The 21887-nt window shown below is 58.1% G+C and overlaps 5 protein-coding genes across 5 annotated transcripts; 4 read left to right on the forward strand and 1 right to left on the reverse strand.

The window, feature by feature from the left end:
- Positions 1-2605: 2605 nt before the first annotated feature.
- B0H18DRAFT_1125276 (uncharacterized protein) lies at positions 2606-4363 on the forward strand (the record flags this gene model as incomplete). The annotated part of the gene is made up of 8 exons (XM_048034987.1): positions 2606-2861; positions 2911-3093; positions 3157-3258; positions 3316-3393; positions 3444-3512; positions 3569-3814; positions 3867-4107; positions 4153-4363. The coding sequence occupies 8 exons, from the start codon at positions 2606-2608 to the stop codon at positions 4361-4363; spliced, it is 1386 nt and encodes a 461-aa protein (XP_047886804.1).
- Positions 4364-5041: 678 nt separating this feature from the next.
- B0H18DRAFT_824213 (uncharacterized protein) lies at positions 5042-8538 on the forward strand (the record flags this gene model as incomplete). Its single annotated transcript, XM_048039329.1, has 11 exons — positions 5042-5360; positions 5516-5823; positions 5872-6050; positions 6098-6260; positions 6308-6453; positions 6504-6898; positions 6945-7136; positions 7185-7296; positions 7345-7933; positions 8072-8267; positions 8315-8538. Coding segments are annotated over 11 exons (2823 nt in total), but the record flags the coding sequence as incomplete, so codon positions are not given.
- A 1884-nt stretch (positions 8539-10422) lies between these two features.
- On the forward strand, positions 10423-13691 carry B0H18DRAFT_1125279 (uncharacterized protein; the record flags this gene model as incomplete). Its single annotated transcript, XM_048034988.1, has 6 exons — positions 10423-10602; positions 10654-10949; positions 11001-11126; positions 11179-11495; positions 11547-11972; positions 12022-13691. The coding sequence occupies 6 exons, from the start codon at positions 10423-10425 to the stop codon at positions 13689-13691; spliced, it is 3015 nt and encodes a 1004-aa protein (XP_047886806.1).
- A 127-nt stretch (positions 13692-13818) lies between these two features.
- B0H18DRAFT_1125280 (uncharacterized protein) lies at positions 13819-17250 on the reverse strand (the record flags this gene model as incomplete). The annotated part of the gene is made up of 7 exons (XM_048034989.1): positions 13819-14434; positions 14497-14822; positions 14920-15927; positions 15974-16620; positions 16674-16709; positions 16758-17004; positions 17056-17250. The coding sequence occupies 7 exons, from the start codon at positions 17248-17250 to the stop codon at positions 13819-13821; spliced, it is 3075 nt and encodes a 1024-aa protein (XP_047886807.1).
- A 136-nt stretch (positions 17251-17386) lies between these two features.
- Positions 17387-19849, forward strand: B0H18DRAFT_959621 (uncharacterized protein; the record flags this gene model as incomplete). The annotated part of the gene is made up of 9 exons (XM_048042835.1): positions 17387-17453; positions 17515-17575; positions 17690-17780; positions 17979-18218; positions 18277-18334; positions 18385-18640; positions 18772-18823; positions 19547-19597; positions 19649-19849. The coding sequence occupies 9 exons, from the start codon at positions 17387-17389 to the stop codon at positions 19847-19849; spliced, it is 1077 nt and encodes a 358-aa protein (XP_047886808.1).
- Positions 19850-21887: the final 2038 nt, after the last annotated feature.

The raw sequence follows: 21887 nt of genomic DNA on the forward strand, positions 1-21887 counted from the left end.
GCTCAAAGATGTGATGGTGAGTTTTGACCGCTCCGATCTGTTGTACTCACCTGCCCCCAGTTGCCTGCGAGGTCTTCGGCGTGAAACACGACATCTTGCTCAATTCTCAATGTATCCGCTCGGCAACTACAGCGTTCAAATCATCTCGCTGAGACGCAGCGCCTGGTATAGAGAACACGGCAAGATTCGTGAAACTCAAAATCTTGATTTTCGGGTGCACGCGAAAAGGAGAACAGCGGCGGCGAGCGGAGGAGAGGTCAGGGAGCTTCGGGAATGACCTGTGCCCTGACGACTTGAACAACAATATATTTCTGTTATGTAGCCTAGCTATTGCGTGACATGGCGATGGTCAACCTATATGTTTGCGCTGTTGAGAGAGAAAGCCCTGCGGTTACGTGTACGGCTGGGATTGCACCCAGCATAAGGATCGCTGCACAGCCGAGTCGGTGTTTGCAAGTTAAACTTGACACTGCACATACTCTACCCTACCGTACCACATTCACGCGTACACTCTACACACTCCTTCTATATTATATGGCAGATTAACGAAACAAATCGAAGCGGAAGTCAGGGAGGTCACGCACATCTCGGAAGACTTCGATGTCCTCTCAGCCTCAGACCGCCCCGGACTCGCCGTTGCCATTGCCTCCGCCTCCCAAACCTTGTCCAGGGCATGCCTACAAAGGTGCTTCGAGGATTGGTGATGGCCAGGAGTCTGTGGCTCCCGAGAAAAATGAGCTGGGAATGTCACTGGCAGTTGCCCCGGTTGCCGCACCATCACGGGAAGGTATCTCAGCGGTGCAAAATTGTGCTGCATACCTCTCGTGGATACTCGAACACAACTGTACAGGCCCAGGTGAGCTATGCAGACTACCGCCAAGCCTTTCTGCCGTACACTGCACTTGCAGTTGCCAACTTTTGTTGCTGCGCAGGCCGGCGAACGAGTGGGCCTACGAGGTCAAGAAGACCTTGTCCTTCTTGCTGTCTTCGATGCAGTGTACTGCAGCCTACTGAGAGGCATTGAAAGGCATAGAAATTGGGTAGATATGATGAGAGCCGGGTGGGCTCTGCGTGTTTCGCGCCGAAGACCTCATAGGCGACTGGGCGCTGGTGAGTACGACAGAGCAAAGCAATGAAAACTCACAATCACATTGTTGGGCACTGCATGATACCCAACCAAACATGCCCCAGCCATTCCCGAAGCTCCCTGACCTCTCCTCCGCTTGCCGCCGCTGTTCTCCTTTTCGCGCGCACCCGAAAATCAAGATTTTGAGTTTCGCGAATCATGCCGTGTTCTCTATACCAGGTGCTGCGTCTCACCGAGGCGAATCGAACGCTGTAGTTACCGAGCCGATACATTGAGAATTGAGCGAGAAACAGCGATTCTGAGCAAGAGGTCGCAGAGGTCGCTTCGTGCGAACTTTTTTGATTTTGGCGCCGTGACAAGACTTTTGCAAACATAAGCCACACGCTCAACATTCAACGTTCAACGTTCAACGTTCATCCACCAATGTGGGTGCTTAGAACTTACTCCTACTCAACCCATGCGAGTCTGAAGGAATTCTCCAACCTCGGCTGTGTCGTGCCTGTGATGCCTCGACTCGCTCCTCAAGAAGCCATGTGTCGTGACGCAGGTGTTCTGACCGAGTGGAGGGGAAATAGGAAGGACGAGGAGGAGGCTGGGTGTGGAGACTCAAGAAGGTGAGGAGAGCTGGTGCATGCCAGTCCATGAATGCTCATGCATCCGTCCGCGTATACAGGCTAGCAGCAGGGCGGGAGGATGAGCGGGGACACGAGCACGCGGACAAGTGGGCAAGCGGTCAGGCGGTCGGCCAGGCGGTCAGGCAGGCGAAGGGAGCCCATTCAGCGGATTTGCCTATGACCATAGGCCAGCCGACTGGGAAAAAACCGAAGTGTCGTTGGACAACCGAGGCCGGCCGACGGCTGACGGTCTTTCGTGGGCCGACGGTCGTTTAGACGCATGAGCATTGGGTCGGCCGACGGGTCAGTAAACTACGCTAATCAAACAATACATTTCTTGTGCTATGGTTATCCGTGACACGACGTCGGATGGCTCAATGTGCATTGAGTACTCGAGTCAGCTTATTGAAGAGGCGTACAGACATACGGACGTACCCATTGTGCAATTGATGCTCGGTTGACTCAATGAGCATTGAGTCCACCGAGCATCAATTCACCCAATGGTCATTGTCTCTACCGAGCATCGGTTTAACCAATGAACATTGGTAAATCCGAGCTCGTTTGCCCCGACGCGCATAGGGCAACCGACGTCGGATGGCTACTCATGCCCAGCCAGGGCTTGTGGGATGTCCATCCAATGTCGGCCGCGTCTATGAGCATTCACGACCCGATCTCGGGTCCCTGAATGCCCATAGACACAGCCGATGCCCGCCTGCAGCGGTGAGAGCCGGTTTTGAAGAAACCGCCCGCTTTTCGAACATAAGCGCCTGGTTCAGATCCGATCGGGCGCCAGATCGACCAGCCGTTTCACGCCTCTTTTCGTCTCTCTCTGCTTCTCCTCCTCTCATCCTCTGCACTCGAAACCACCCCCACGTCTGCTCACACGATATACATTGGCCTCTGCATGTCTGAACCATCCACCCTCGACATACCGCGCGTAGTTCACGCCTCCAGGCGGCACACTCGCGCCGTGTCTGCGCCGGCCGCATTCGAGGTCTCTCAAGCCCGCTCTCCAGCGGCGACCGCGGACAAAACCCAACACAATCCGCCCGTGGCGGATTCCTCCAGCAACCAGACGGACGGGCTCGCTACACGTCGGGAGGACGGAGACGCGCCTACACGCGTCTCTTGGGAGCAAGAGACGTGCGTACCCTTCCCAGGTACGTTTTTTCAATCTTCCGGCGATCTCTGCGTTCTGAACCAGTCCAGGCGCGTCGGACGCCATGCCCGAGCCAGCTTCCAACGTGTCTCAGCACGTTGGACACGCTGTGGAACGCGGTACATCCTTTTTTGACGGTTTCTCTGCGCTGCTGATCCTCCCTTCGCGTCTCCAAGGCGCCACCGGCCCACAAACGCCTCTTCTACAGGCCGGGGGCCCTGCTCAGCATCCAGGTGAGTCCGTCCACGCGTCTGGCTCGCCCCGCTGTCGAACGTCCCGCCCACCAATGCTGCCAGCTCACCGCCAGCAGGCGGCAACGCTGCCGGTCCGTCGCGATGACGTGGCGGCGCCGCGCGCCGCTGCGCCTCTCTCTCGAGCGCAGAGCGAGCTCTGGGAAGGTACGTGCTACACCTTCCTTCATTCCTCCACCACCTTTGATGCACGGCCTCTTTCAGGCGGCAGTACACGTGTTGCTGCGGCAACATTGCCTGCAGCTGCGTCGCTAGACACAGTGCAGGCTGCGCTGACTGACGGTGAGTGCGGTTTCGATTGCGGCACTCCGTGCTCACTTCCGCCTTCTCAGCCTGCGGCAACGCTGCGCACGCGAGCCGTGGTTGCTCTGCGCCGGCAGCGCCCACTTTGCGTACCGCAGGTAAGTCGTTTCTGCAGGTGTTCTGCTTGTCACTGACGCGTCTTCTTCCTCTGCAGCGGGGCGCGGTGACGTGGCGTCTCCGCAAGTGTTTGCGCCGTACGCAGACCCCGTCGTCGCCTCTCGAGGTCGCAACTCTACAGCGCCGCTCCCTACCACCGTTGTGCCACACCCGCCCGCCGCTGGACTGTCGACGGTGGGCGACGCAGAGCTGCGAGACCGGCTGGTTCCGCTGGGCGTACTGCGGGCTGCAGCGGAGTCTTCTGCCTCCGCTGCGATTGGCGTGTCAAGCGGCCACGCTCCAGGTACGTAACGTACCTTGCGTTTTTACCGTTTCCTGCTGACTTGATCTCCCAGTCACTGCGGGCAACGAGCTGCCGCCACCGCCGTACTTGCCCCCTCCGTACGTGCGACACGTTCGTCGACCCGGCATCTTCCACATGCCGCTTTACTTCCCGCCCATGCGCGACGTGGACAACGGTGGCGCCGCGCTGCACCGTGTGATGCCCGTCCTGACGCGGATTCAGGCTTGCATCGACGATATGGAGCCTTATTTCCTGGGATCGACCGGTATCCCAGAGGCGCCTGGAAATCCCTGGTGAGTACCGTCTGCAATTCATTGGATCCTGCTCACCTCGAATAGGGTTCGTCAGGAGTCGAATGTGGGGCACTTTGACTCCTTCGTTGTTGCCTGGAAGACGCTCTCCCGTGAGCAGGGTGAGGTATTTGCGTGGTTCATCGTCATTCCTGTCGATGATGAGGGACAGCGAGAATTGATTAACGCATATCTTCAAGAGGCATTCGAGGAGGAGCAGGACATCAGGGGAGTAGAGCAGGAGCAGGAGATAGAGTGAGGCGTACATTACATCGTACAATGTATTTCATCGACTCAAAGCATCATTTCGGTTGCATTAAACATATTCATATTCAAGTATGTATAGTGGATGTCCTCAGCTCCAGAAAAGAGAGGCGAGCTTGCTTCGCGCCAGTGCAAGCCCGAGTTTGAGAGGCGCATCGCCTCTCTGCTACGGGCTGTACTACGCCTCTCGCCAGCGAACCAACGCTCGGTCTGCCAATACTCTTACAAGGCTCGAGTATCCAATCAGTTGCTGCCATGTAGATGTGATGATGCTCCGCTCGTACACCCCAGAGCCTCAGTGCATTCTTCTCTCACCATGGTGTCAAGAAAGTGGCGTAAGGTTGAGCTCTCCGTCGAGCCGAAGGCCGTGCGCACCGTCGTGACGCAAACCTCGAAAGGCAAGAGATATCGTTTGGTCTCCGCTGAATTTGCGAAGCACAGAGAACCCGCTGTGTCCGATGCAGAGCCATCCGACCCGGGGCCATCACGGCCATCTAGACAGCTTGGAGAAACATCAAACGACATACCCGTCTTCGACTTTGGGGCTCCAGAGAATGCCCATTTGCTCAAAGGTCGTCCGAAGAAGCGAGCAAAGACGAAAGCATCCGGCTCCATAAGTGGCGTCATCGGACAGACTTTCTTCGAGCTCATTCATGTCCACCAGACCCAGGCTGATTTCATGCGCCAATGGCTTCCGCGGCGAGATGCATTTCTTCAACTCCTGGTCGATCTAGAGGGTCCACGGGAAAGGCGACAGTGCTCCGGGTGCAATGCGGAGTGGAGTCCTTGGCGGTGCATTGACTGCTTCGCTCGGCCGAGCTTTTGCACGGCTTGCTGCCTGAGTGAGCACAACCGAAATTACCTCCACCGGATTGAGAAGTGGATACCCGTGGACGGAACCAATCTCTCCAGCGGACCAGCACCCGAGGAACCCGAGGACAGCAGAAGCGACGCAGGAGAGTGGGAGGATGTCGAGAGCGAGATGTTGGCAAGTAGAGCAGAGCCGTCAACTAACCAGGGACCCATACCCTATGAGGAAGGTATGTACCTTTATTTCACAATGCGTCTGCTGAGCTTGGCGTATTAGGATATTTTCAGGCTAGCTCGCTCTACGCTGTGGGTGCACGCCTCTTCCTGGGTCATGGAGGCGCTCGATGCCGCGTTTTTGAACTCATCAGCGGAGATGACCTCTGCCAGAAGCTCACAGTTGTTGACGTGACTGGCGTGCACACAATTCGCGTAATGTTCTGTCAGTGCAACGAACCACCTGAAAAAAGCATTCAGCTTCTCTCCCTCGGTCTCTACCCCGCCTCCATGCTTGCGCCCCGGACCGCCTTTACCTTCCACGTATTGGACGATTTCTTGCTTGCCAACAAGATCTCTGGTATCGCCGCTCAAAGCTACTTTGAAAGACTACGTCGTCTCACCAACAACGCGTTCCCCACTCATGTCGCCGTAGGTCGTCTGCGTCACTAATCTTGCAGTGCTCTGATTGTGCACTAGGACCGATACCGAGAGCTCCTTCGAGCCAGTCGTCAATGGCGAAACCTCAAGTATAGGAAGTGGCATGGCTACGGTCATGGTCGAGGCACAGTAGGGCCTGGTGATCTCGCCTTTGGATGCGTCGCTTGTCCAAGGCCGGGTATAAACCTCAAAGACGACTGGCAGCAAGACCCCAACCAGTTTGTAATTCACCCCTGGAGACAGGCCGCTGGCTGACAGATTGAAGGTGGAAATTCACGCAAACATTCGTCATGGACGGAAATTTCAGCGCCGAGCATCTCAAGATGCGAAACCCTCGAGAAGATGTGTCTTTGGCTGATGGTCATGGCTTTATGGTCACCGACGACCCATACAAGCGCCATCTGAAAGAGGCGGTAGACGATCGTGAGGTAGGCCGCTTCCGTTCAGTAGAGAGGCGCACACTGAGAGGCGGCAGAAATCGAGTTGTCACGCCCATCGAGCCGTAAGCCAAGCAAATGCGGACAGACACGATATGGAAGCCACTGGGATTGGTGCGGTAGCCTGCGGGCGGCACGGCTGTTTCGTGCCTCACGCTGTGGTTGACTTTCAGAAAGGCGAACGGTCTGTCGTTCAGGGTCAGTGCGCTTCTTCGACTAAACTGTCACTCGCAGGCAAATGAACATGGACTACGCGCTGTCTCAGGCTCTTCGTTTCTATCAAGGCTTGGGGATATTCATCATAATGTATGACATCGCCTGTCAATACAGCAAGAAGGTGGTCGGACGGTTCACCAAGGCCGAGGAATATCTTCTATGGCCGATTCTCGCCCTAATTTACTGGGGCATCGGGCTGTTTCATATCCACGGGCATCAATGGGACTGCTTGCCGAAGTACTCCCCAGACTTTATACCGGGAGCCGGTCGAGTAGACGGGGAGGTGATCGAGACACTGTGGTCACCTCTGAATCGCATATCGGGAAGCACAAGGGCGATGTCAACCTCCCATCGAAAAGAGGTCATTGACGACCACATGAACGATGCTAATTGGAGGAAGACTGTTGGCATGGGTAAGTCATGAGAAGCGGACGAGAACGGCTGCTAACTGGGACACAGTGAAAATGCTTTCACGGCGATACAAGGAGGCATCGACGGAGCGTGTAATATCAAAGGACGTGCTGAAAAAGCTGGAGGAATCCAGTGATCCAGAGCGGTTGCGAGAGTGGAAGGCCATCGAGGCAAGGGCTCGAGCGAAGAGGCGTACCGATTTGAGCGTGATGGAGCCGTATGAGATCACACAAGAGAAAGGTATGACAAGCAATCCACATTACTCCGCTGTAGCTGATATTTGTTCAGCACCCAGCAAACGAGAGATTCAGCTTTTGCTGGAAAAGGAGGAAGGACGGCTCAAGCAAGAGACCGGCCTCGCCTCTTGGCTTGCGGAAGGGCTTTCGCTTCAGGAACAACAGTAAGAGACATACTAAGCGTAGGTCCTTCCCAGTTAACAAATGCCCAGGGTAGCAGTCTCTGGACTGGCCAGGCGTCAGAAGAAGGACCCGCTCCTTGCCTCACAGCTGGAGCTGGTCGGCAAGAGGAACCGGCTGCAGAGAGGCGTAGATCGCTTCTCTGCAAAAGCCAGCGCCTTTTGGACCGCTGAAGACTCCGAAGATCAGGACATAATTTGGCCCGGCGACGACATTGAAGGACTTCCTCCGCCCTATACTGGCGATGATTGGGAAGATATCGACGGCGATCCTGACGTTGCTGATTCCATTGTCGTTATTCACGAGGCGGAGGACATCATTCAGCCTGAGGCGGTTGCGCTACCTCTTCCCTCAACTTGGGGAATGCAGAAACTACGCGACCTTAAAAAAACAAGGCTGGGCGAGCAGGAACTCCGCCTGCGGGAAGGGCAGGCGAATGATGCTCTTCACCGCCTGCGAATGGCGATCGGACTGAAGTCGGTAGTCTTTCGAACTAATGTCCGTGACGGCGATGGTCAGCATGCGAAGACTAGGGCATGGACGCAGATTCAAGCCATTGCAAGGACCGCGACCGAACAGGCGCGTCTGTACTCTCTGGCAAGAAACACAATGAAGCGCCTAGTCTTAACTAACCAAGAGTCCTTGGAGATGGAGAGACGTTTCCAGGAAGAGAGGCGTGCTGCGAAGCAAAAGGACCAAGCCCCGACCTCACCAGCCGCACCAAGTGCGCCTGCCTCTTCATCCGCGTCTACCGTTCAGCGAGACGCCTTTGACACATGGGTTCGGACTCTTCCAGAAGTAATGCAGCGCTATCGACCCCTCTACAAGGAAGATCTGAACGCTACTACGCATCTTGTCGACAATGCAGAGCGGAACTCCCGCCACAAGGTCCTGTCCTGGATATGGTCGGTGGACGTTGGTTTGGATACAGAGAACTCGGATTGGCTGCTGGAAAGTACGTATCTGCGCGCCCATACCTTTCAATAACTGATCTTGCTTCAGTTCATAGGGTGAACTGGCTTCGTGAAAAGGCGAAGTCTGATCGCTGGAACGAGCAATCAGCAATAGTGGGAGAGGAGATGAAACAGACCGTTCGCTCCTTCGAGTTCAGAGCTACTCAGTGGAAAGGCCGACAAGTGGGCACGGCAGGACAGCAGTCTTATGCACTTCGACAGGCGGCACTCTGGCAAAGTCTAGCTGATGATGCGCGAGCGGCATTCACCAAGCTCCTGCCGAGCGGCCTGTAGTATTTCAGTATCGCTTCTATTACATAGACGCCATTTGTCGTCACGCTTCCTACGCATACAGTCCTTTCATGATGCCCCCTATAGTACTCCACGAAATCTCTCGCACACCTGCGTTTGTGAATACGCGGTCCTTCTCGAACCAGGCGACCGTTGTTCGATCACCGACAAACTCGCCGACAGAATGCCGGAGCATGTGTCCAGCGATCCCAATGACCCCGCCTGGCCTCTGGTTGATTTTAACAGGCGCGTTGTGGATCTGAAATTCCCCGCCTGTGTAATCCCCCACGGTCGCCAACACATCGAAGGCGGCATAAGGCGTCCCGCGGTCAATATGGTCGGGGCTAATTCGATTCGAGATGAGCTGGAAACCTGTGAAGCAAGACCCCCACTTAGAAAGGACGTTGGCGAGGTCGGGTTTTTTCGACAGCTTGGCCCTACACTCCATCCCGAGCTCGAATTGGTTGGGGTGCATGATCGAAATGACCGCGGACATAAGCGCATTTACCTCCCTCATCTCCTGGAGGAATTGGGAGCCGGACGCCTGTCGTTTCCCAGTCAGAGTGGCGGATGTTGTCGGATCTTGACCCTTGGTGTTGTTCAAGCATCGGAGATGTAGAAGGCGGGGAAGAGGCGTACCTTAGGCATCTTCGGATACCACGCCGGTGCGAATGTAGGTGTGCCCGCCGGCGGGCCTGTTCCCACCACTTCACGGAAGTTCTCTTCATGCTCCCGCCAGCTCGGCGTTGGAATAAGATTCGCGGACTTGGGTTTGTTGTCGCGCCATTGACCCGGGATCCGCAGCATCGACTCGATCATTTTCTCCTACACCGGATTCAGCCGTAGACAGGAGATGAAGCAGATTCACAAACCTGTCGTTCACGCGATAAAAGGCCGGGAATATACCAGAGAAGAACATTCTCGTGCTTGTCGACAAGGACAGTCGGAAGCGTCCAAGGCGTGCCGTACGTCTCGAACTTTGCACTGTGCGCGTCGATTTGGTTGTCCTTCGCCATTTTGTTAGGATTGTCGCTCAGCGCCGTCATTCGACGGCAATATCGCACGGCATCGGCGTCCACTGTTTCTGCCATTAAAGGTCAGTGAGATCGTCGAATTGATTTCATCAATACTCACCGATGTTGCCCATAGCTTCGGCGATGAGGACTGCCGCGACCGCCACTTCGAAATTGAAAGTTGCTGAGAGTCTGCTTCTCCCAGGCGGGTCTAACGATGGCATTGGCGGTGCCGGTTTCCCATTCCTCTCAATGTTCATGCGAATCGCGTGCATCGTCTCATGTCTAAGCACCGCAGCGGTGATTTCGACCAGCTCCGTCTCTTTGAGCATGTGTTGTTTAGACCGTGTCCCCACGAAGACTCTTGCCTCACCTGTTAACTCAGGAGATGCACCGGGCTCCATTGCGAAGGGCTGACCAGTCGATCGAGTCGCGGAGGGAGGGTAAGCGCAGTCTTGGCCGATCGGGCGCGATCGCGGTGAAACTGGGCGCGATCGCGGTGAAACCGATCGCCTGGTCTGGATCCATCCACTGATGCCGAAATGAAAGGGCGTATCGCGTGACACCATGTGTGTTGCCGTGGGCAGCCCGTCTGCGTGGCAGAGCACGTTCCGCCGGGCCGAGGCAATCTCCAGATATATGCGCTGCGCAGCCCTGCGCATATCGGCTGTCGGACAGAACGTCGGGTAACATACAAACGGAGTGATTGCGGCAGCTCAGTAAAATGACAGAATGATTATTCCGCGTCTCCTCCCGCTGATGGCGGTCGAGAAGTGACGGCTGTTGTGAAGAGTACTTGTTACCGTCCTTCGCCAGCAAGTTCGCCGCCTCTCGTCTTCCAAGTCCAGTAGCCATGAAGGCGACCGACGTCGATTTCAGCGAGCTCCAGCTGGGCGTCCTTGAGGGCTTCACGAATGCCTTTCGACTCGCCAAAGAGGCGGAGAAGGACAATGTCGTGGAAGAAGCCGTCGGTGAACTGCGCAAAATGGCCCTCGGTGCGCTAGCAAGCCTCGCCCCGAAAGACCAGTCAGAGGTAACCGCGCCATCGCTGGTAAGCTCTAGCGCATCTTATTTGCATTTTCAGGTAGTCCGCAAATGGCTCGTCAAGAATTCTCAGAAAAAGAAGAAGAAGAAAGGCGGTTCACGGGTGAACATCCGAGGCTGCGACCTCTGGCTGAAAGAAAACAAGGACGATGTACACGGCCGAGCATACGATGAAGGAACAAGCGGACCGCTCCCAAAGTACACTCTCGCTCGCTGGGGGGCCTGGCATGAGTTGTCGGACGAGGAGAAGGCAGAGTATCGGAAGAGGGGCGAGGCATTGAGGGCGCTGGTAGACGAGGAAGGAGCACAGATTACTCCGCCTTCAAAGCCGTCGGCGTGAGTCTCCCCGTCATGCGCCTCTTCCACGGAGTCTCAGCGTACATTTAGGTCGCTAGGCAATGCGGTCGACAAAAAGGTCCTCGCCTTCGCGAGAAAGATGCTCATCGAGGAAGGCGTGTACATGACGGTTTTGTGGGGATCATTAAGCACAGACCAAGGGCCGGTGCTTGGATTGTGCGCAGCGTGTCTCCATGCCACCGCGTCATACGCTTACACTCCATGACAGGTCGGACCACAGCCTGATTAAAGGAGTCAAGGAGACGTTTTCAGACCGGATGAAGAAGCCCGACTGGGACCCCGCTCGCCTGTGGTACGACTGGAGCAACTTTCTGAAGGCGATCTATCAAGACATACCGGCTGTCACCGTCAAGACTCTCAAGGAGAGCAAGGCCCAACGGAAGACCGCCTTCGGTTCCGTGCTCGAGCTCGATGAGGCGACCAGCCTACCGACAATCCCAGACACCTCTGCGCTCAATGCCTCGAAGGGAAAGACGGTGCAGTGGTGGCAACACGCTATCAGGGAGTTCCTGACGGTGCACTATGGTGCGTCCTGTACTCGACGACAGGAAACAATAAACTTACCATTCCTCGAAGCCGCTGCCTCCAATGGGAAGAAGGCCGCAGTTCCATACGCGAGGCTGAAGTCCCAAGGGTCACCGAAGTGCCTCGATCGTCAGTACTGGCTCCACGACATCGACTTCGAGGACCCCTCGAAGATCAAGAAGGGGAACTGCATTCGTCTCATGCAGTTCTGGAGGGAGCTGCAGGAGGGCAAGGACGGTACGACGTCGTTCAGGTTCAGGGGCTTCCTCGACGAGGTTGACGGGGACTGGGAATTGTTGCCTGCGGAGTATGAAGAACACCAGGCGCGATGGACCGCAGACGCGGCGGAGCGAGAGGCGGAGCTGGAAAGGGAAGCTGCGCGGAGGACGGAGGGCGGAGAGGGAGGGCGAGGGTCATCTGAGGACGCTGTCGCGCAGGAAGGCGTTGGCGGCCAGAGTAGCGTGACAAGTCAGAAAAGTTAGTATGCTCCTTAATTGATGCACGAATGGCGCTGACGGTCTGACAGAATCGAAGCCAAAGGCCGTGCGCAAGAAGCCCGCTCTGTCCCGAAAGGCGAAAGGAAAGCGCAGGGCACGGACAGCGTCACCCAGTGACTCGGGTTCTGACACGGACGAAGAGAAATGGAAGAGGATGGTTGATGGAGCCTCCGGCGACCAGGCATCGGATGAGGAGCGTAGAGGTGACGAGGAGGACCGGATGAGCAGCGGCGCTCAGGATCTGGCTGATTCCGACGACAGCACCGTAATGGACTCGCATGACCAGCTGGAGGCCTGGGCGGAGGTGGCCAAGGGTCGCTATGTCGGAAAGGCGCCTCTGGATGTTTCGAGCTGGAAGAAGCGTGTGTTGTACTTGGCGGGCATGAACTTCGACAAGCGGTATCAGGCTGCGATACTGAACTACTACGCTGCAGTCGAGAGGTATTCCAGGAGCTCTAATCGGCTTAACAGTTGGTTGCCCCAGCTGCTGGAAGCCGTACCTTGGGCGACTTGGACGTGGGGCGAGCCTACTCTGCCTGAGGAAGTCCACAGGAACCCGGACGGCCTGGAACCGCTTCTCCGTATTCTCGAGCAGAAGCCGTGGATGCGCGGAGAGGTCGCGGCGTTGAAGGTTGTGGAGCAGGTGCTTCTGGCCGTGGGCCTTTCGCTGCGAGATATTGCGGACAGCCATTTTAGCAACGACCCTGACGATGAGGCTCCGGTCGGCATTCCTGCCTTTGTGAACGACAGCAAGATTGGTTTCGCTACTAGCGAGAGGCTGCTTGCCGTCATCGAATCCCTGGGAGACGCGATCATCATTGACGGCGAGCCAGGGTCCAGCAGCTTTGATCAAGACGTCCAGTCTGCATTGGCCTCGACAGGCGTTAAACCGCCGGAGAGGCGGGCGCAGGACGAATCAGCTGCGCCAGCCCCGCCTCCTGCACAAGACGTACCGTCTACATCAGAATCGGAAATATTCCGTGCTCAGTCTCCACTCCGAGCTCAAGCACTTCCCCCACACGATGGCCCTCTCAATGATCCGCCCGACATGCCGATCGCTGAGAAGCCTCCTGTGCCCGACAGGGAGGTGGAGGCCCCCGGTCCTCAGGTTGCACCGTCGGCTCCAGATAATGGCAGTGAGCCTGGAGTATTTGCCGCGCCTGCTGCAGCGGGGCAGGCAGAAAAGACGCATGGCACACCCTCATATGCTGTGCCGGAGGAAGAACGGCGTGCGGGCCAGCCTCCTGTTCCGCCCTCTGCACCGAACTCAAACGACGCTCGCACATTCCAATCTGCGGACAACACGCGTGAGGAGCCTGCGTCTGCCCCAGACCATGTAGACATTGGAGAGGGACCATCGGATGGTGCCGCAGACAGCCTCGGCGACTCGTCTCGCAAGCGAAAGCGCTGGCTGTCGCAGGCCAAAGAAGCGGGCGGTTTGTCGGAAGAGGCGAGCAGCTTGTTGCAGCAAGCGGGCGGCTTGTCGCAAGAAGCGAGCGGTCTGTCAGAAGAGGCGAGCGGTTTGTCCCGAGCGGGCGGAAGTTCATCTGATAAGCCGCCTTCAAAGAGGCGAAAGTCTGTGCCGCTCCCTGAGCCCATTCTGAACGGGAGGAGATCCAATAGGTTGAAGGAGGGAGGTGAGGGGCTTCGGGAGATGCAGCGAGCGAAGACGCTTCTCGCTGCTGGTCGGGGACGCTGACGTAGAGTCGTTCGCATGTCACACTGCAGGAGTATCCCAGAATATAATTTTGCTCGTGCGTCATTACATTGAGAATACATGTTCGTACAGGGAATTGGAGAGGTACATTACTTCGATACATGCATGTTCACTCCGACAGGTCCATACCCAGCTCGCCGCCTGACTCAACCGGCTGCTCACCTCCGAGATCTTTCGCCGAAACGTCGCGCCCATCGTCGTTTTCGCTCTGGTCTCCTCCACCGTTGTCAGCGGCGCCCACGCCTTTGTCAGTCGCCTCTACGCCGAGCTGGTCGGACTCCTCGACCGTGCGTGCTTCGATGGACTGAGACCGAGAGGTTTGGGGTGTCTGATCGAATGTGGGCGAGTCGGCCTGTTGCTCCGGCTTGGATGCTCTCAACTCGGCGTCTGAGGGTGATGCCGAGCTCGCACGTTCGGACGAGACCAGCGACCCGTAGCGAGCGAGAGCGGCAAAGGTGGGAGGCGTCACTCGGGGCGCTGAACGCCGAGAAAGACGGCTTTGGTCGCCGGAGCCGGGGGTTCGACCGGGGAGACGGCGCAGGCAGGGGAACATTGTCGCCTTCGGGTACAGGCTGGAGCTCACCCATAGCGGGTGGACTGGGCACGGCTTGGCGGGATGTGGTGGCGGCCCACGGAGGTTGGCGACGCGGAGAGGCGGGAAAGAAGGGCCAAAGTGTGGCTGTGAGGGACCGGCAGGCGGCGCGCGGAGAGGCGCAACAGGCCCGCTAGTCTCCCAAAAGCGAAGGCTGGCGGACCCTGCTGAGCTTCGACAGTCTGCATACGCAACACTTCCATCTCTGCACGCATGCGGCCTTCGATCTCCTCAGTGCGGCGGATCGTCGCCTGCATCCCCTGCTGGACCGCGTTAGCAGTGACTTCGCTCCAGCGCCGAGCATTTTCTGCCTCTCTCAGGCGCGTCTCCACGGAGACTTGAGACCGGGCCAAGTCGTCCAGGCGGGCGTGGATCTCGTCGAACCTCTGAGCCGTGCTCTCGGCCGTAGTTCGAACTTCGCTCCGAAGTTCTCGAAGCTCCATCGTAAACGCGTCCACTTCGGGCGGACGTCCTTTCAAGATCTCCGCGAGCTTCGCCCTGATTTCGTTGTTTTCAACGACCTGGAAGGCGTACAGGCCGGTCCACACGCCATGAGCGTGCCAAAGAGCGTCTCGTAGGCCCGTCGTAACCCCTAAGTAAGTCGGCCATCGAGACGACCTGCGAGTTGAGCTGTTCGACGGAGACAGGCTGCCCGGTGCTTTGAGGCAGCAGCGTCCAGGGCAACGCGGCTTTGTCGAACGGAGACATGCCAAGAGACGGCCCAGCGTTGGAGTCAGCAGTGTGCGAGCGGGAAGGTCCTGGCGGTGGTGGCAACGGCGGCATCGGAGCATCAGGCGACCCTTCCTCGTCCAATGAGCGAGCCCGTTCGTGAGTGGGCGGGACGGCCTCGTCGTCAGAAATGGATATGACTGAGTCGCGGTCCATCTCACGGAAGCTCTTCAGCGGCTTCGCTGGCCGCTTCCCTGCGGCGCGGGCGGAGAGCGTCTCTGTCTTCGAGAAGTTCAGGCGTACGGCCAGACTGCAGAGCAGCAGAAGGGCACTCACCAAAACTTCGCCTGTAGGGAGGGCGGCCTCTTCCGGTTCCGGCTCGATCTTCACTTCAGCCATCTGGACATCGTCGTCCGCGGTCTCCGATTCTGGCGTTGGACGCTGTTCGACGGCTGGCGGACTCTTCTGCTGAGCCTGCTTCTTCTTCTTCCCAGACCCGGAGACTTGCCGATCCTGGTCGCTGTCCGTGTCCCCGTCGCCTTTCTTCGGAAGGTAAGGCGGATCGGCGAGCCGACCCTTCAGCTTCGCAATCTTACGCCTCTCTATCCAGTCCACCACCGCAGCGGAGACTTCGTCCTTCGTGTCATCCCAGGTGTCCAGGTCAGCTACCCACTGACCCTTCGCACCGTTCCAAATTGGAACTTCGGGATAGACCGCCCCCGAGGCCTTAAGGACCCGTACCATCTTCCGCCACTTGATTGCGGCTACACCGGCAACAGCGTTCTTGAAGACCGAGCCGTCGATCATGTGCCGAGGGACCAGCGAGCACGGCACCTTCCCTATCTTACAGGCCGTGCACCGAGCCACGATTACCGTCCCACTCGGGGCTTTCTTGCTCTTCTCCACCACGAAGAGGCACTTCTTACCGAGGTGGACGCAACGGTCGCACTCAACAGGCTGACTGAGTCAGTTTGCGGTCCTGCCGTAGAAGCGCACTGCTCACCGGAATGATCACGTCGCCAGCCCGCCCATTCTTTTCCGCCTCTATCTCAGCCTTGTTCACCTCCACCTCATCTACCTCTACTGTCGGCGCCTTTCGCCTTGATCCAGCGGACGCAGGTGGAACCTCGTCACGCTCTTTACGAATAGACGAAGGGCCCGCAGATTTGCCCTTTGACAGCGGCGCCTTGACCGGCGGCTTCACCGCGCCCGTCTTCATAACCGTCTTTCCAGCTGAGCCACCGACGTCCTTTGCGGGCTGCAGACTTGTCTTGTCATCGGATTTGGACTTCGACCGAGTCCGTAAGGCTTGCGGCGAGGACGCGCCTGACCTCCTCCGCCCAGTCTTGGAGGGGCCCGCCTCTTCCTCCTCGGGCTCGGCGTCTTCAGCGCGAGCCTCTTTCGACAAGGCCGCGTCGTCTTTGCCCGGCGGCGGGAGTAGCTCCTCCTCCTCAGAGTCCGAGACGAACTCCGGGGACTTGATCTTGGTCTTCCTGGTGTTCCTGGTGTTTCTCGCACCTTGCTTCGGGGCAGGAGCCTTCTCGGGAGTCGATCGTCGCCGCTTCTTCGCCTGCTCCTCGTCTTCGGTGTTCTTCTCGGGAACAGGATCTAAGATCCGTGCGCGCTTCTTCGTGCGGGATCCCTCGCCCGCTTGTCAGGAAAAGCGCGTGAGATCGCTTTCGGAAGCACGCTTAACCGCTTACCATTCGAGGGCCCAGGAGTGTCGCGATTGTTCGCCTCTGTTGTGGCGTCAGTGCATGAGACGTCTTTCGAGCACAGACGCCCACCTTGCCTCCACCAGCCGACAGAGCTGGCGGCTTCTCTTGAATAGTCGAGCTCTTGAATGAGCTCCCTGGGGATCAACGGTAGGGGCTCGTTCTTGGGCTGGGACTTGGACTTCGCGACTATCTCCGAAACACCGTCCAGGGTCTTGAAAGGCCAGCCAAGTAGGCCATCGCATGCAGCCGCTAGGACGTACGGGAGCCGTATTCTATTTGTGTCGGCCGCTTCCGCCATGGACGGCCAGTAACGGTACTGCGGGCATTGGATCAGTATGTCGAAAGTGATCGCCGCGCCTGTACCTACAAGTTCGGCGTGGAGAGCGACTTCCGCGACACGGCGCTCCTTGGCTGGCGCCTCGAGCGCCGCTTGGGCGCGGCCTGCGAGCATCAGTACGTCTTGCATCGTAATTGGCTGGGGAAAAGCGTCGGGTATTTGAGCGCTCGAGGGGTTGACGGGCGCGCCGGCGGCAAAGGCGCGAGTAAAGGCGTCCCCAGCCATCGCTTAAAGGGAGGCTGGAAGGCGAGGCAGCAGGGTCGAGTGGCAGCGTGAGTCTCTAAGTCAAGAGTGCCACGTAGCACGAGCGCCGCCGCCGTCGCAACGCGTCGGTCATGTGACACCATCCCACGCCACATATATGCGGCCGCAAGCGCCCGTAACCGTCTTGGCCAGCGACCACAACCATCAGTTCCAGCCACCTCAAGGTAAGCTTTCGTTTCACCGGAAAGACCATTTGTATGACCTTCTGAACTTACGCACACACAGGGAAATCTGAGCAACATGCCTCCAAGTCGCAGTGGAAACGAAAGGCGTTCACAGAGAAGCGGTAAGCAGCGGTCCAAGCTGTGCGAGAGAAAAGCTGATGCCTTTCAGTCCTTGACGGCCCGGTAGAGGATCCCCTGCGTCCGTGGGGGCTTGCTCAGCCTCTTTCGCCGCCCAGAGCGATGGTCCAGCCTCTCCCACGTCCCGCCATCCTGCTCTCGCCTCTCGCTCGCCCGTTCACGGCATCGCCTCTGCGCGCACCGCGCGGCGTGTGTGCGCCTCTTCCGCGCCCGGCTGCTCTCGCGCCTCTGCCCCGGCCTCAACAGCTGGCGTCGCCGTTGTATTCGTTCCATACGTTGGCCGACGCTCTTCCGCGCCCTTCCGCGCCTGCCCTGCCCCTGGCTCGACCCCCCGCGCCCGTGCGGCCCCTGGCTCGACCCACCGCGCCATTCCAACCTATGCCGCAGGTCCAAGTCCCCACGCCGCCGCCGTCGCCTGACAACATCGTCACGCCTCTTGGCCTGCCGATTCAGCTCCTCGCACCGCCTGGTGCCGCTGCCATGAGGCGTCGGGTCATAGAACCGCATGAGTCCGCGGTGCTCGCCAATCCCCTCGAGCTGCCGCCTGTCGAAAGCGACCGGGCCCCGACCACTCCTCGGTCCAGAAGGCTCGCGTCACTCAGGCCGCGTAAGCCCAGGCACATATTGGTGAGTATGTATCCGTTTTGCTACTCAACTCTGAGCTGAAGTGTCTGTGTCTTTCCAGATGCGCCTTGACGACGGCGGCTACTTGGAGGCATTTGCTTTGGGGGACCCCGCTAAAGGTATGCCGTCTCTTCCTCGACTCTAACTCGACCCTCATAAGCACCCGCAGGTCCATACTACTGCCAGTCTGACTCCTTCGAAGACGGTCCGGCGCCCTTAAACCAGGGCCCTATTTTTCAGGTGGGCAAAAACCTGCTTTGGGACGTCGAGGCCATCGTCGGCCATCGGGTTGTCAGGCGCGGCAACAAGCGTACGTTCAAAATCCTGGTGAAATGGGCGGGCTGGGTCGACCCGACGTGGGTCCCTCTTTCGTACGTAGCAAAGCTCCCGTTGTTTGAAGAGTACTGGCAGGGGAGGGGGGCTTAGTACGTGTACCTAGTACCTACGATCTGTCTGGCCATTAGGTGTGATTCAATGTATCTCGCTGCTCGACGTCTCGCCTCTTGAGGGACGCTGTACACGGTAGAGTAAGTGCGTCATGGGCGGGCTTGATTAGCGCGATCAAGCTCGAAAAGGGGTGCACCGTCTTTAGAAAGGCGTGCCGGTCGGTAAGCGCACGCCTCTTCGACGTCCCGCCTTGTGCGGACCAGACGATGAGCAGACAACTTGCGTTACTAAGTCGACCAGCACATGTTGTGTCCATATGCCACCGGAGGGCCGTGAACCAACCCATACTTACATCGGCTGGAGCAATGCTCCCAGCCGACCGTTGTACAACCAAACCAACCGCCTTTCCATTCAACTGACCCTACTTTACTCAACCGATGCCACTATCAATCGACCGACCGTACTTTGACTCAACTGACCCAGTCACCAATCAGCCGACGGTCTCAGAGAAGCCAACCCCATCCGTCAGTCCACACCAGCCGACCGATGGGGTTCGTACACGGCCGATACACGGCTGTTGAATACTCATTGACCGTCGGCCGCCGTCGGCCCATCCTATACCATAGGGCTTTTCGACCTGTCGGTTATCCTATGGTCATAGGGTAGAGCCGCTGCCTGGTGTGGCGAAGGAGCAGGCAGACGAGCGCATGAGCGGACGAGCAGGTGAGTGAGCAAGCGGGTGGGTGCGCGAGCCGGCGGTCTGATCAGGACAGGGCACGGTGTCGTGCAGCAAGACACACGACGGCCGCGAGCGCGCTGGGCCAATGCCCAGCACGCAGACACAGTCCACGAATGCGGGACTGGCAAGCCGGCGGGTGAGCGGTTGGTGAAAGGGTGGGCCCAGGGGGAGCTGGCAAGACCCTGCTGTGCATAGCGCCGACAAGGTCAGCTGGGGCGTCCCCGTTGGCAACGCATATGTCGAGTCGCACTTTGAGGTACGCTTCCGCCTTCAAAACCTGTCCCGTCTCATGCTGATCTGGCGATAGGAGTGCCTCCCACAGCTGCGCAAGGTGATCACCTGGGTGAAAGAGGGCGACTGGAGGAAGTTCGCAGCCTTCAAGTTTGCGGGCCCGGAGCTGTCGAAACTCACTGCCCGGGACGACAAGGTCGTCCTCGTCGGTGACTTGTCGCACACCCTGTCGGGTGCCTTCGACTCGGGTGCAGGCTTTGCCATGGAGGACGGCTGAGTGCTCGTGCAGGCGCTGCGGCACTGCCGGAACGACATCCACCGTAGGGCCAGGACGCCCACAACACACGCCGATTACGAGCACGTAGGGCCAGTGCCCCACGTGCAAACACAGCCGACGAACGCGCTGCGGATACGAGCACAACAACGAGCTGGTGGGAGGGGCATGCGGACGGTGCGTGTGGCCGGGAAATGAGCACACGCAAGCGAGCAAATGCTCCCGTCCACAGGTGAAGGGCTGGCAGGGACACGCGAGCGGATGGGAGAATGCGCGAGCGGCTGGGGAGAACGCGCGAGCGGGAGCATCAGCGAGCAGGGAGTATGGCGAGTGGGGAGGACAGAGAGAACAGCCCGTGCGGGTGCAGGCAACAAGCCCAAACCCATGCCGGTACCACCGAGGTAAGCTAACCCGCGGTTCACCGCCGACAGTGACCCCCCTTGCCCGTACTCCCTCGCCCGACGGTCGCACACTTACTCGTCTACCCACCCATGCGCCCGCCCTCGGCTTTACGCGCCCGCCCTCAGCTCATCACCCCCTCGCTCGTCCACCTGGCTCGTCTGCCCGACTTGTCCGCCCGCTTCGCTTGTGCATTCCCAACCCTCTCACAACCAAGGAATCGGACTTGGCCTTCCCGGAGTGGACGCCGGATCACCAGGCCGCCTTCGAGGGCATCAAATCTTTGGTATGTAGTCGAGAGGTGCTCACAGTCATAGACCACGACGACTTGACGAACAACCACATTTTCGTCTTGTGCGACGCCAGCGACCTGTGCACTGGCGCGATGTTATCCTTCGGTCCGACTTTGGAATCCGCTCGCCCTGTTGCCTTCGAGTTGTGCTCTCTCAAGGGTGCGGAGCTCAACTACCCCGTGCATGAGAAGGAGCTCTTGGCGATTGTGCGCGCGCTGAAGAAGTGGCGAGTCGATCTGCTCGGAGTGCCATTCACGGTGTTCACGGACCATGGCACCCTGGAGAATTTCGGAAAGCAGCGAGATTTGTCTCGTCGTCAGGCGCGATGGCAGGAATTCCTTGCGCAATACGACTTCGAGATCAAATACATTAAGGGTGAGCACAATGTTGCGGCTGATGTGCTCTCTCGCTGCCCTGCTGCCGACGTCATCGACGCCTCCAGCTGTGCTGCTGTATGCGATCTCCGTCTGGCGACTCAGGCGCTTCGGTGGGCTACTGAGTGTCTGCCACGAATGGCGGTTCCTGAGGCGCATGCTGCAATAGTAGGTGTGTCGGTATCGACTGACGCGTCTCTACTGCAGCGCATTCATGACGGCTACGTCGCGGATGCATGGTGCCAATGGTTGTGTTCGATGGTGGGGACCTTGAACGTTACCGAGCGCGATGGTCTGCTCTTTCTGGGGGACCGTCTTGTCATTCCTCGCATCACTGAACTCCGGGAAGCACTCTTTAGACTTGCGCATGACGCTCTAGGTCACTTCGGCTTTGACAAGTCGTACACCACTCTTCGGTCAGCTTACTATTGGCCCAACATGCGGAAGCATCTCGAACAGATGTACTTGCTTGCGTGCGAAGACTGCCAGCGCAACAAGTCGCTGTCCCGGAAGCCCACTGGGCCTCTGCATCCACTGCCAGTACCCGACGGTCGGTGCGAGTCGGTGACCATCGATTTTGTCGGACCACTCCCGGAGGATGAAGGAAAGAACTGTCTCGCCACGTTCACTTGCCGCCTCGGTTCTGCCATCAAGGTTGTTCCCACTCGGACCGACATCGACAGTGAACATTTCGCTGTCGACTTCTTCGACGGGTGGTATTGTCGTCATGGCCTACCGTCCGACATTATCTCGGACCGCGATAAGCTATTCACATCCAAGTTTTGGTCAACCTTGCAGAAACTGGCAGGTGTCAAATGGAAACTCTCAACCTCCTACCATCCGCAGACGGATGGTGCGTCCGAGCGAACGAACAAGTCGGTCATTCAAGCACTGCACTTCCACGTTGGACGGAATCAAAAGGGCTGGGTCCGCGCTCTTCCTCGTGTCCGCTTCGCTCTGATGAATACTGTCAAC

Source organism: Fomitopsis serialis (assembly GCF_022376445.1).
Source record: "Fomitopsis serialis strain Sig1Antser10 chromosome Unknown B0H18scaffold_149, whole genome shotgun sequence".
In the NCBI taxonomy this organism is placed as follows: domain Eukaryota; kingdom Fungi; phylum Basidiomycota; class Agaricomycetes; order Polyporales; family Fomitopsidaceae; genus Fomitopsis; species Fomitopsis serialis.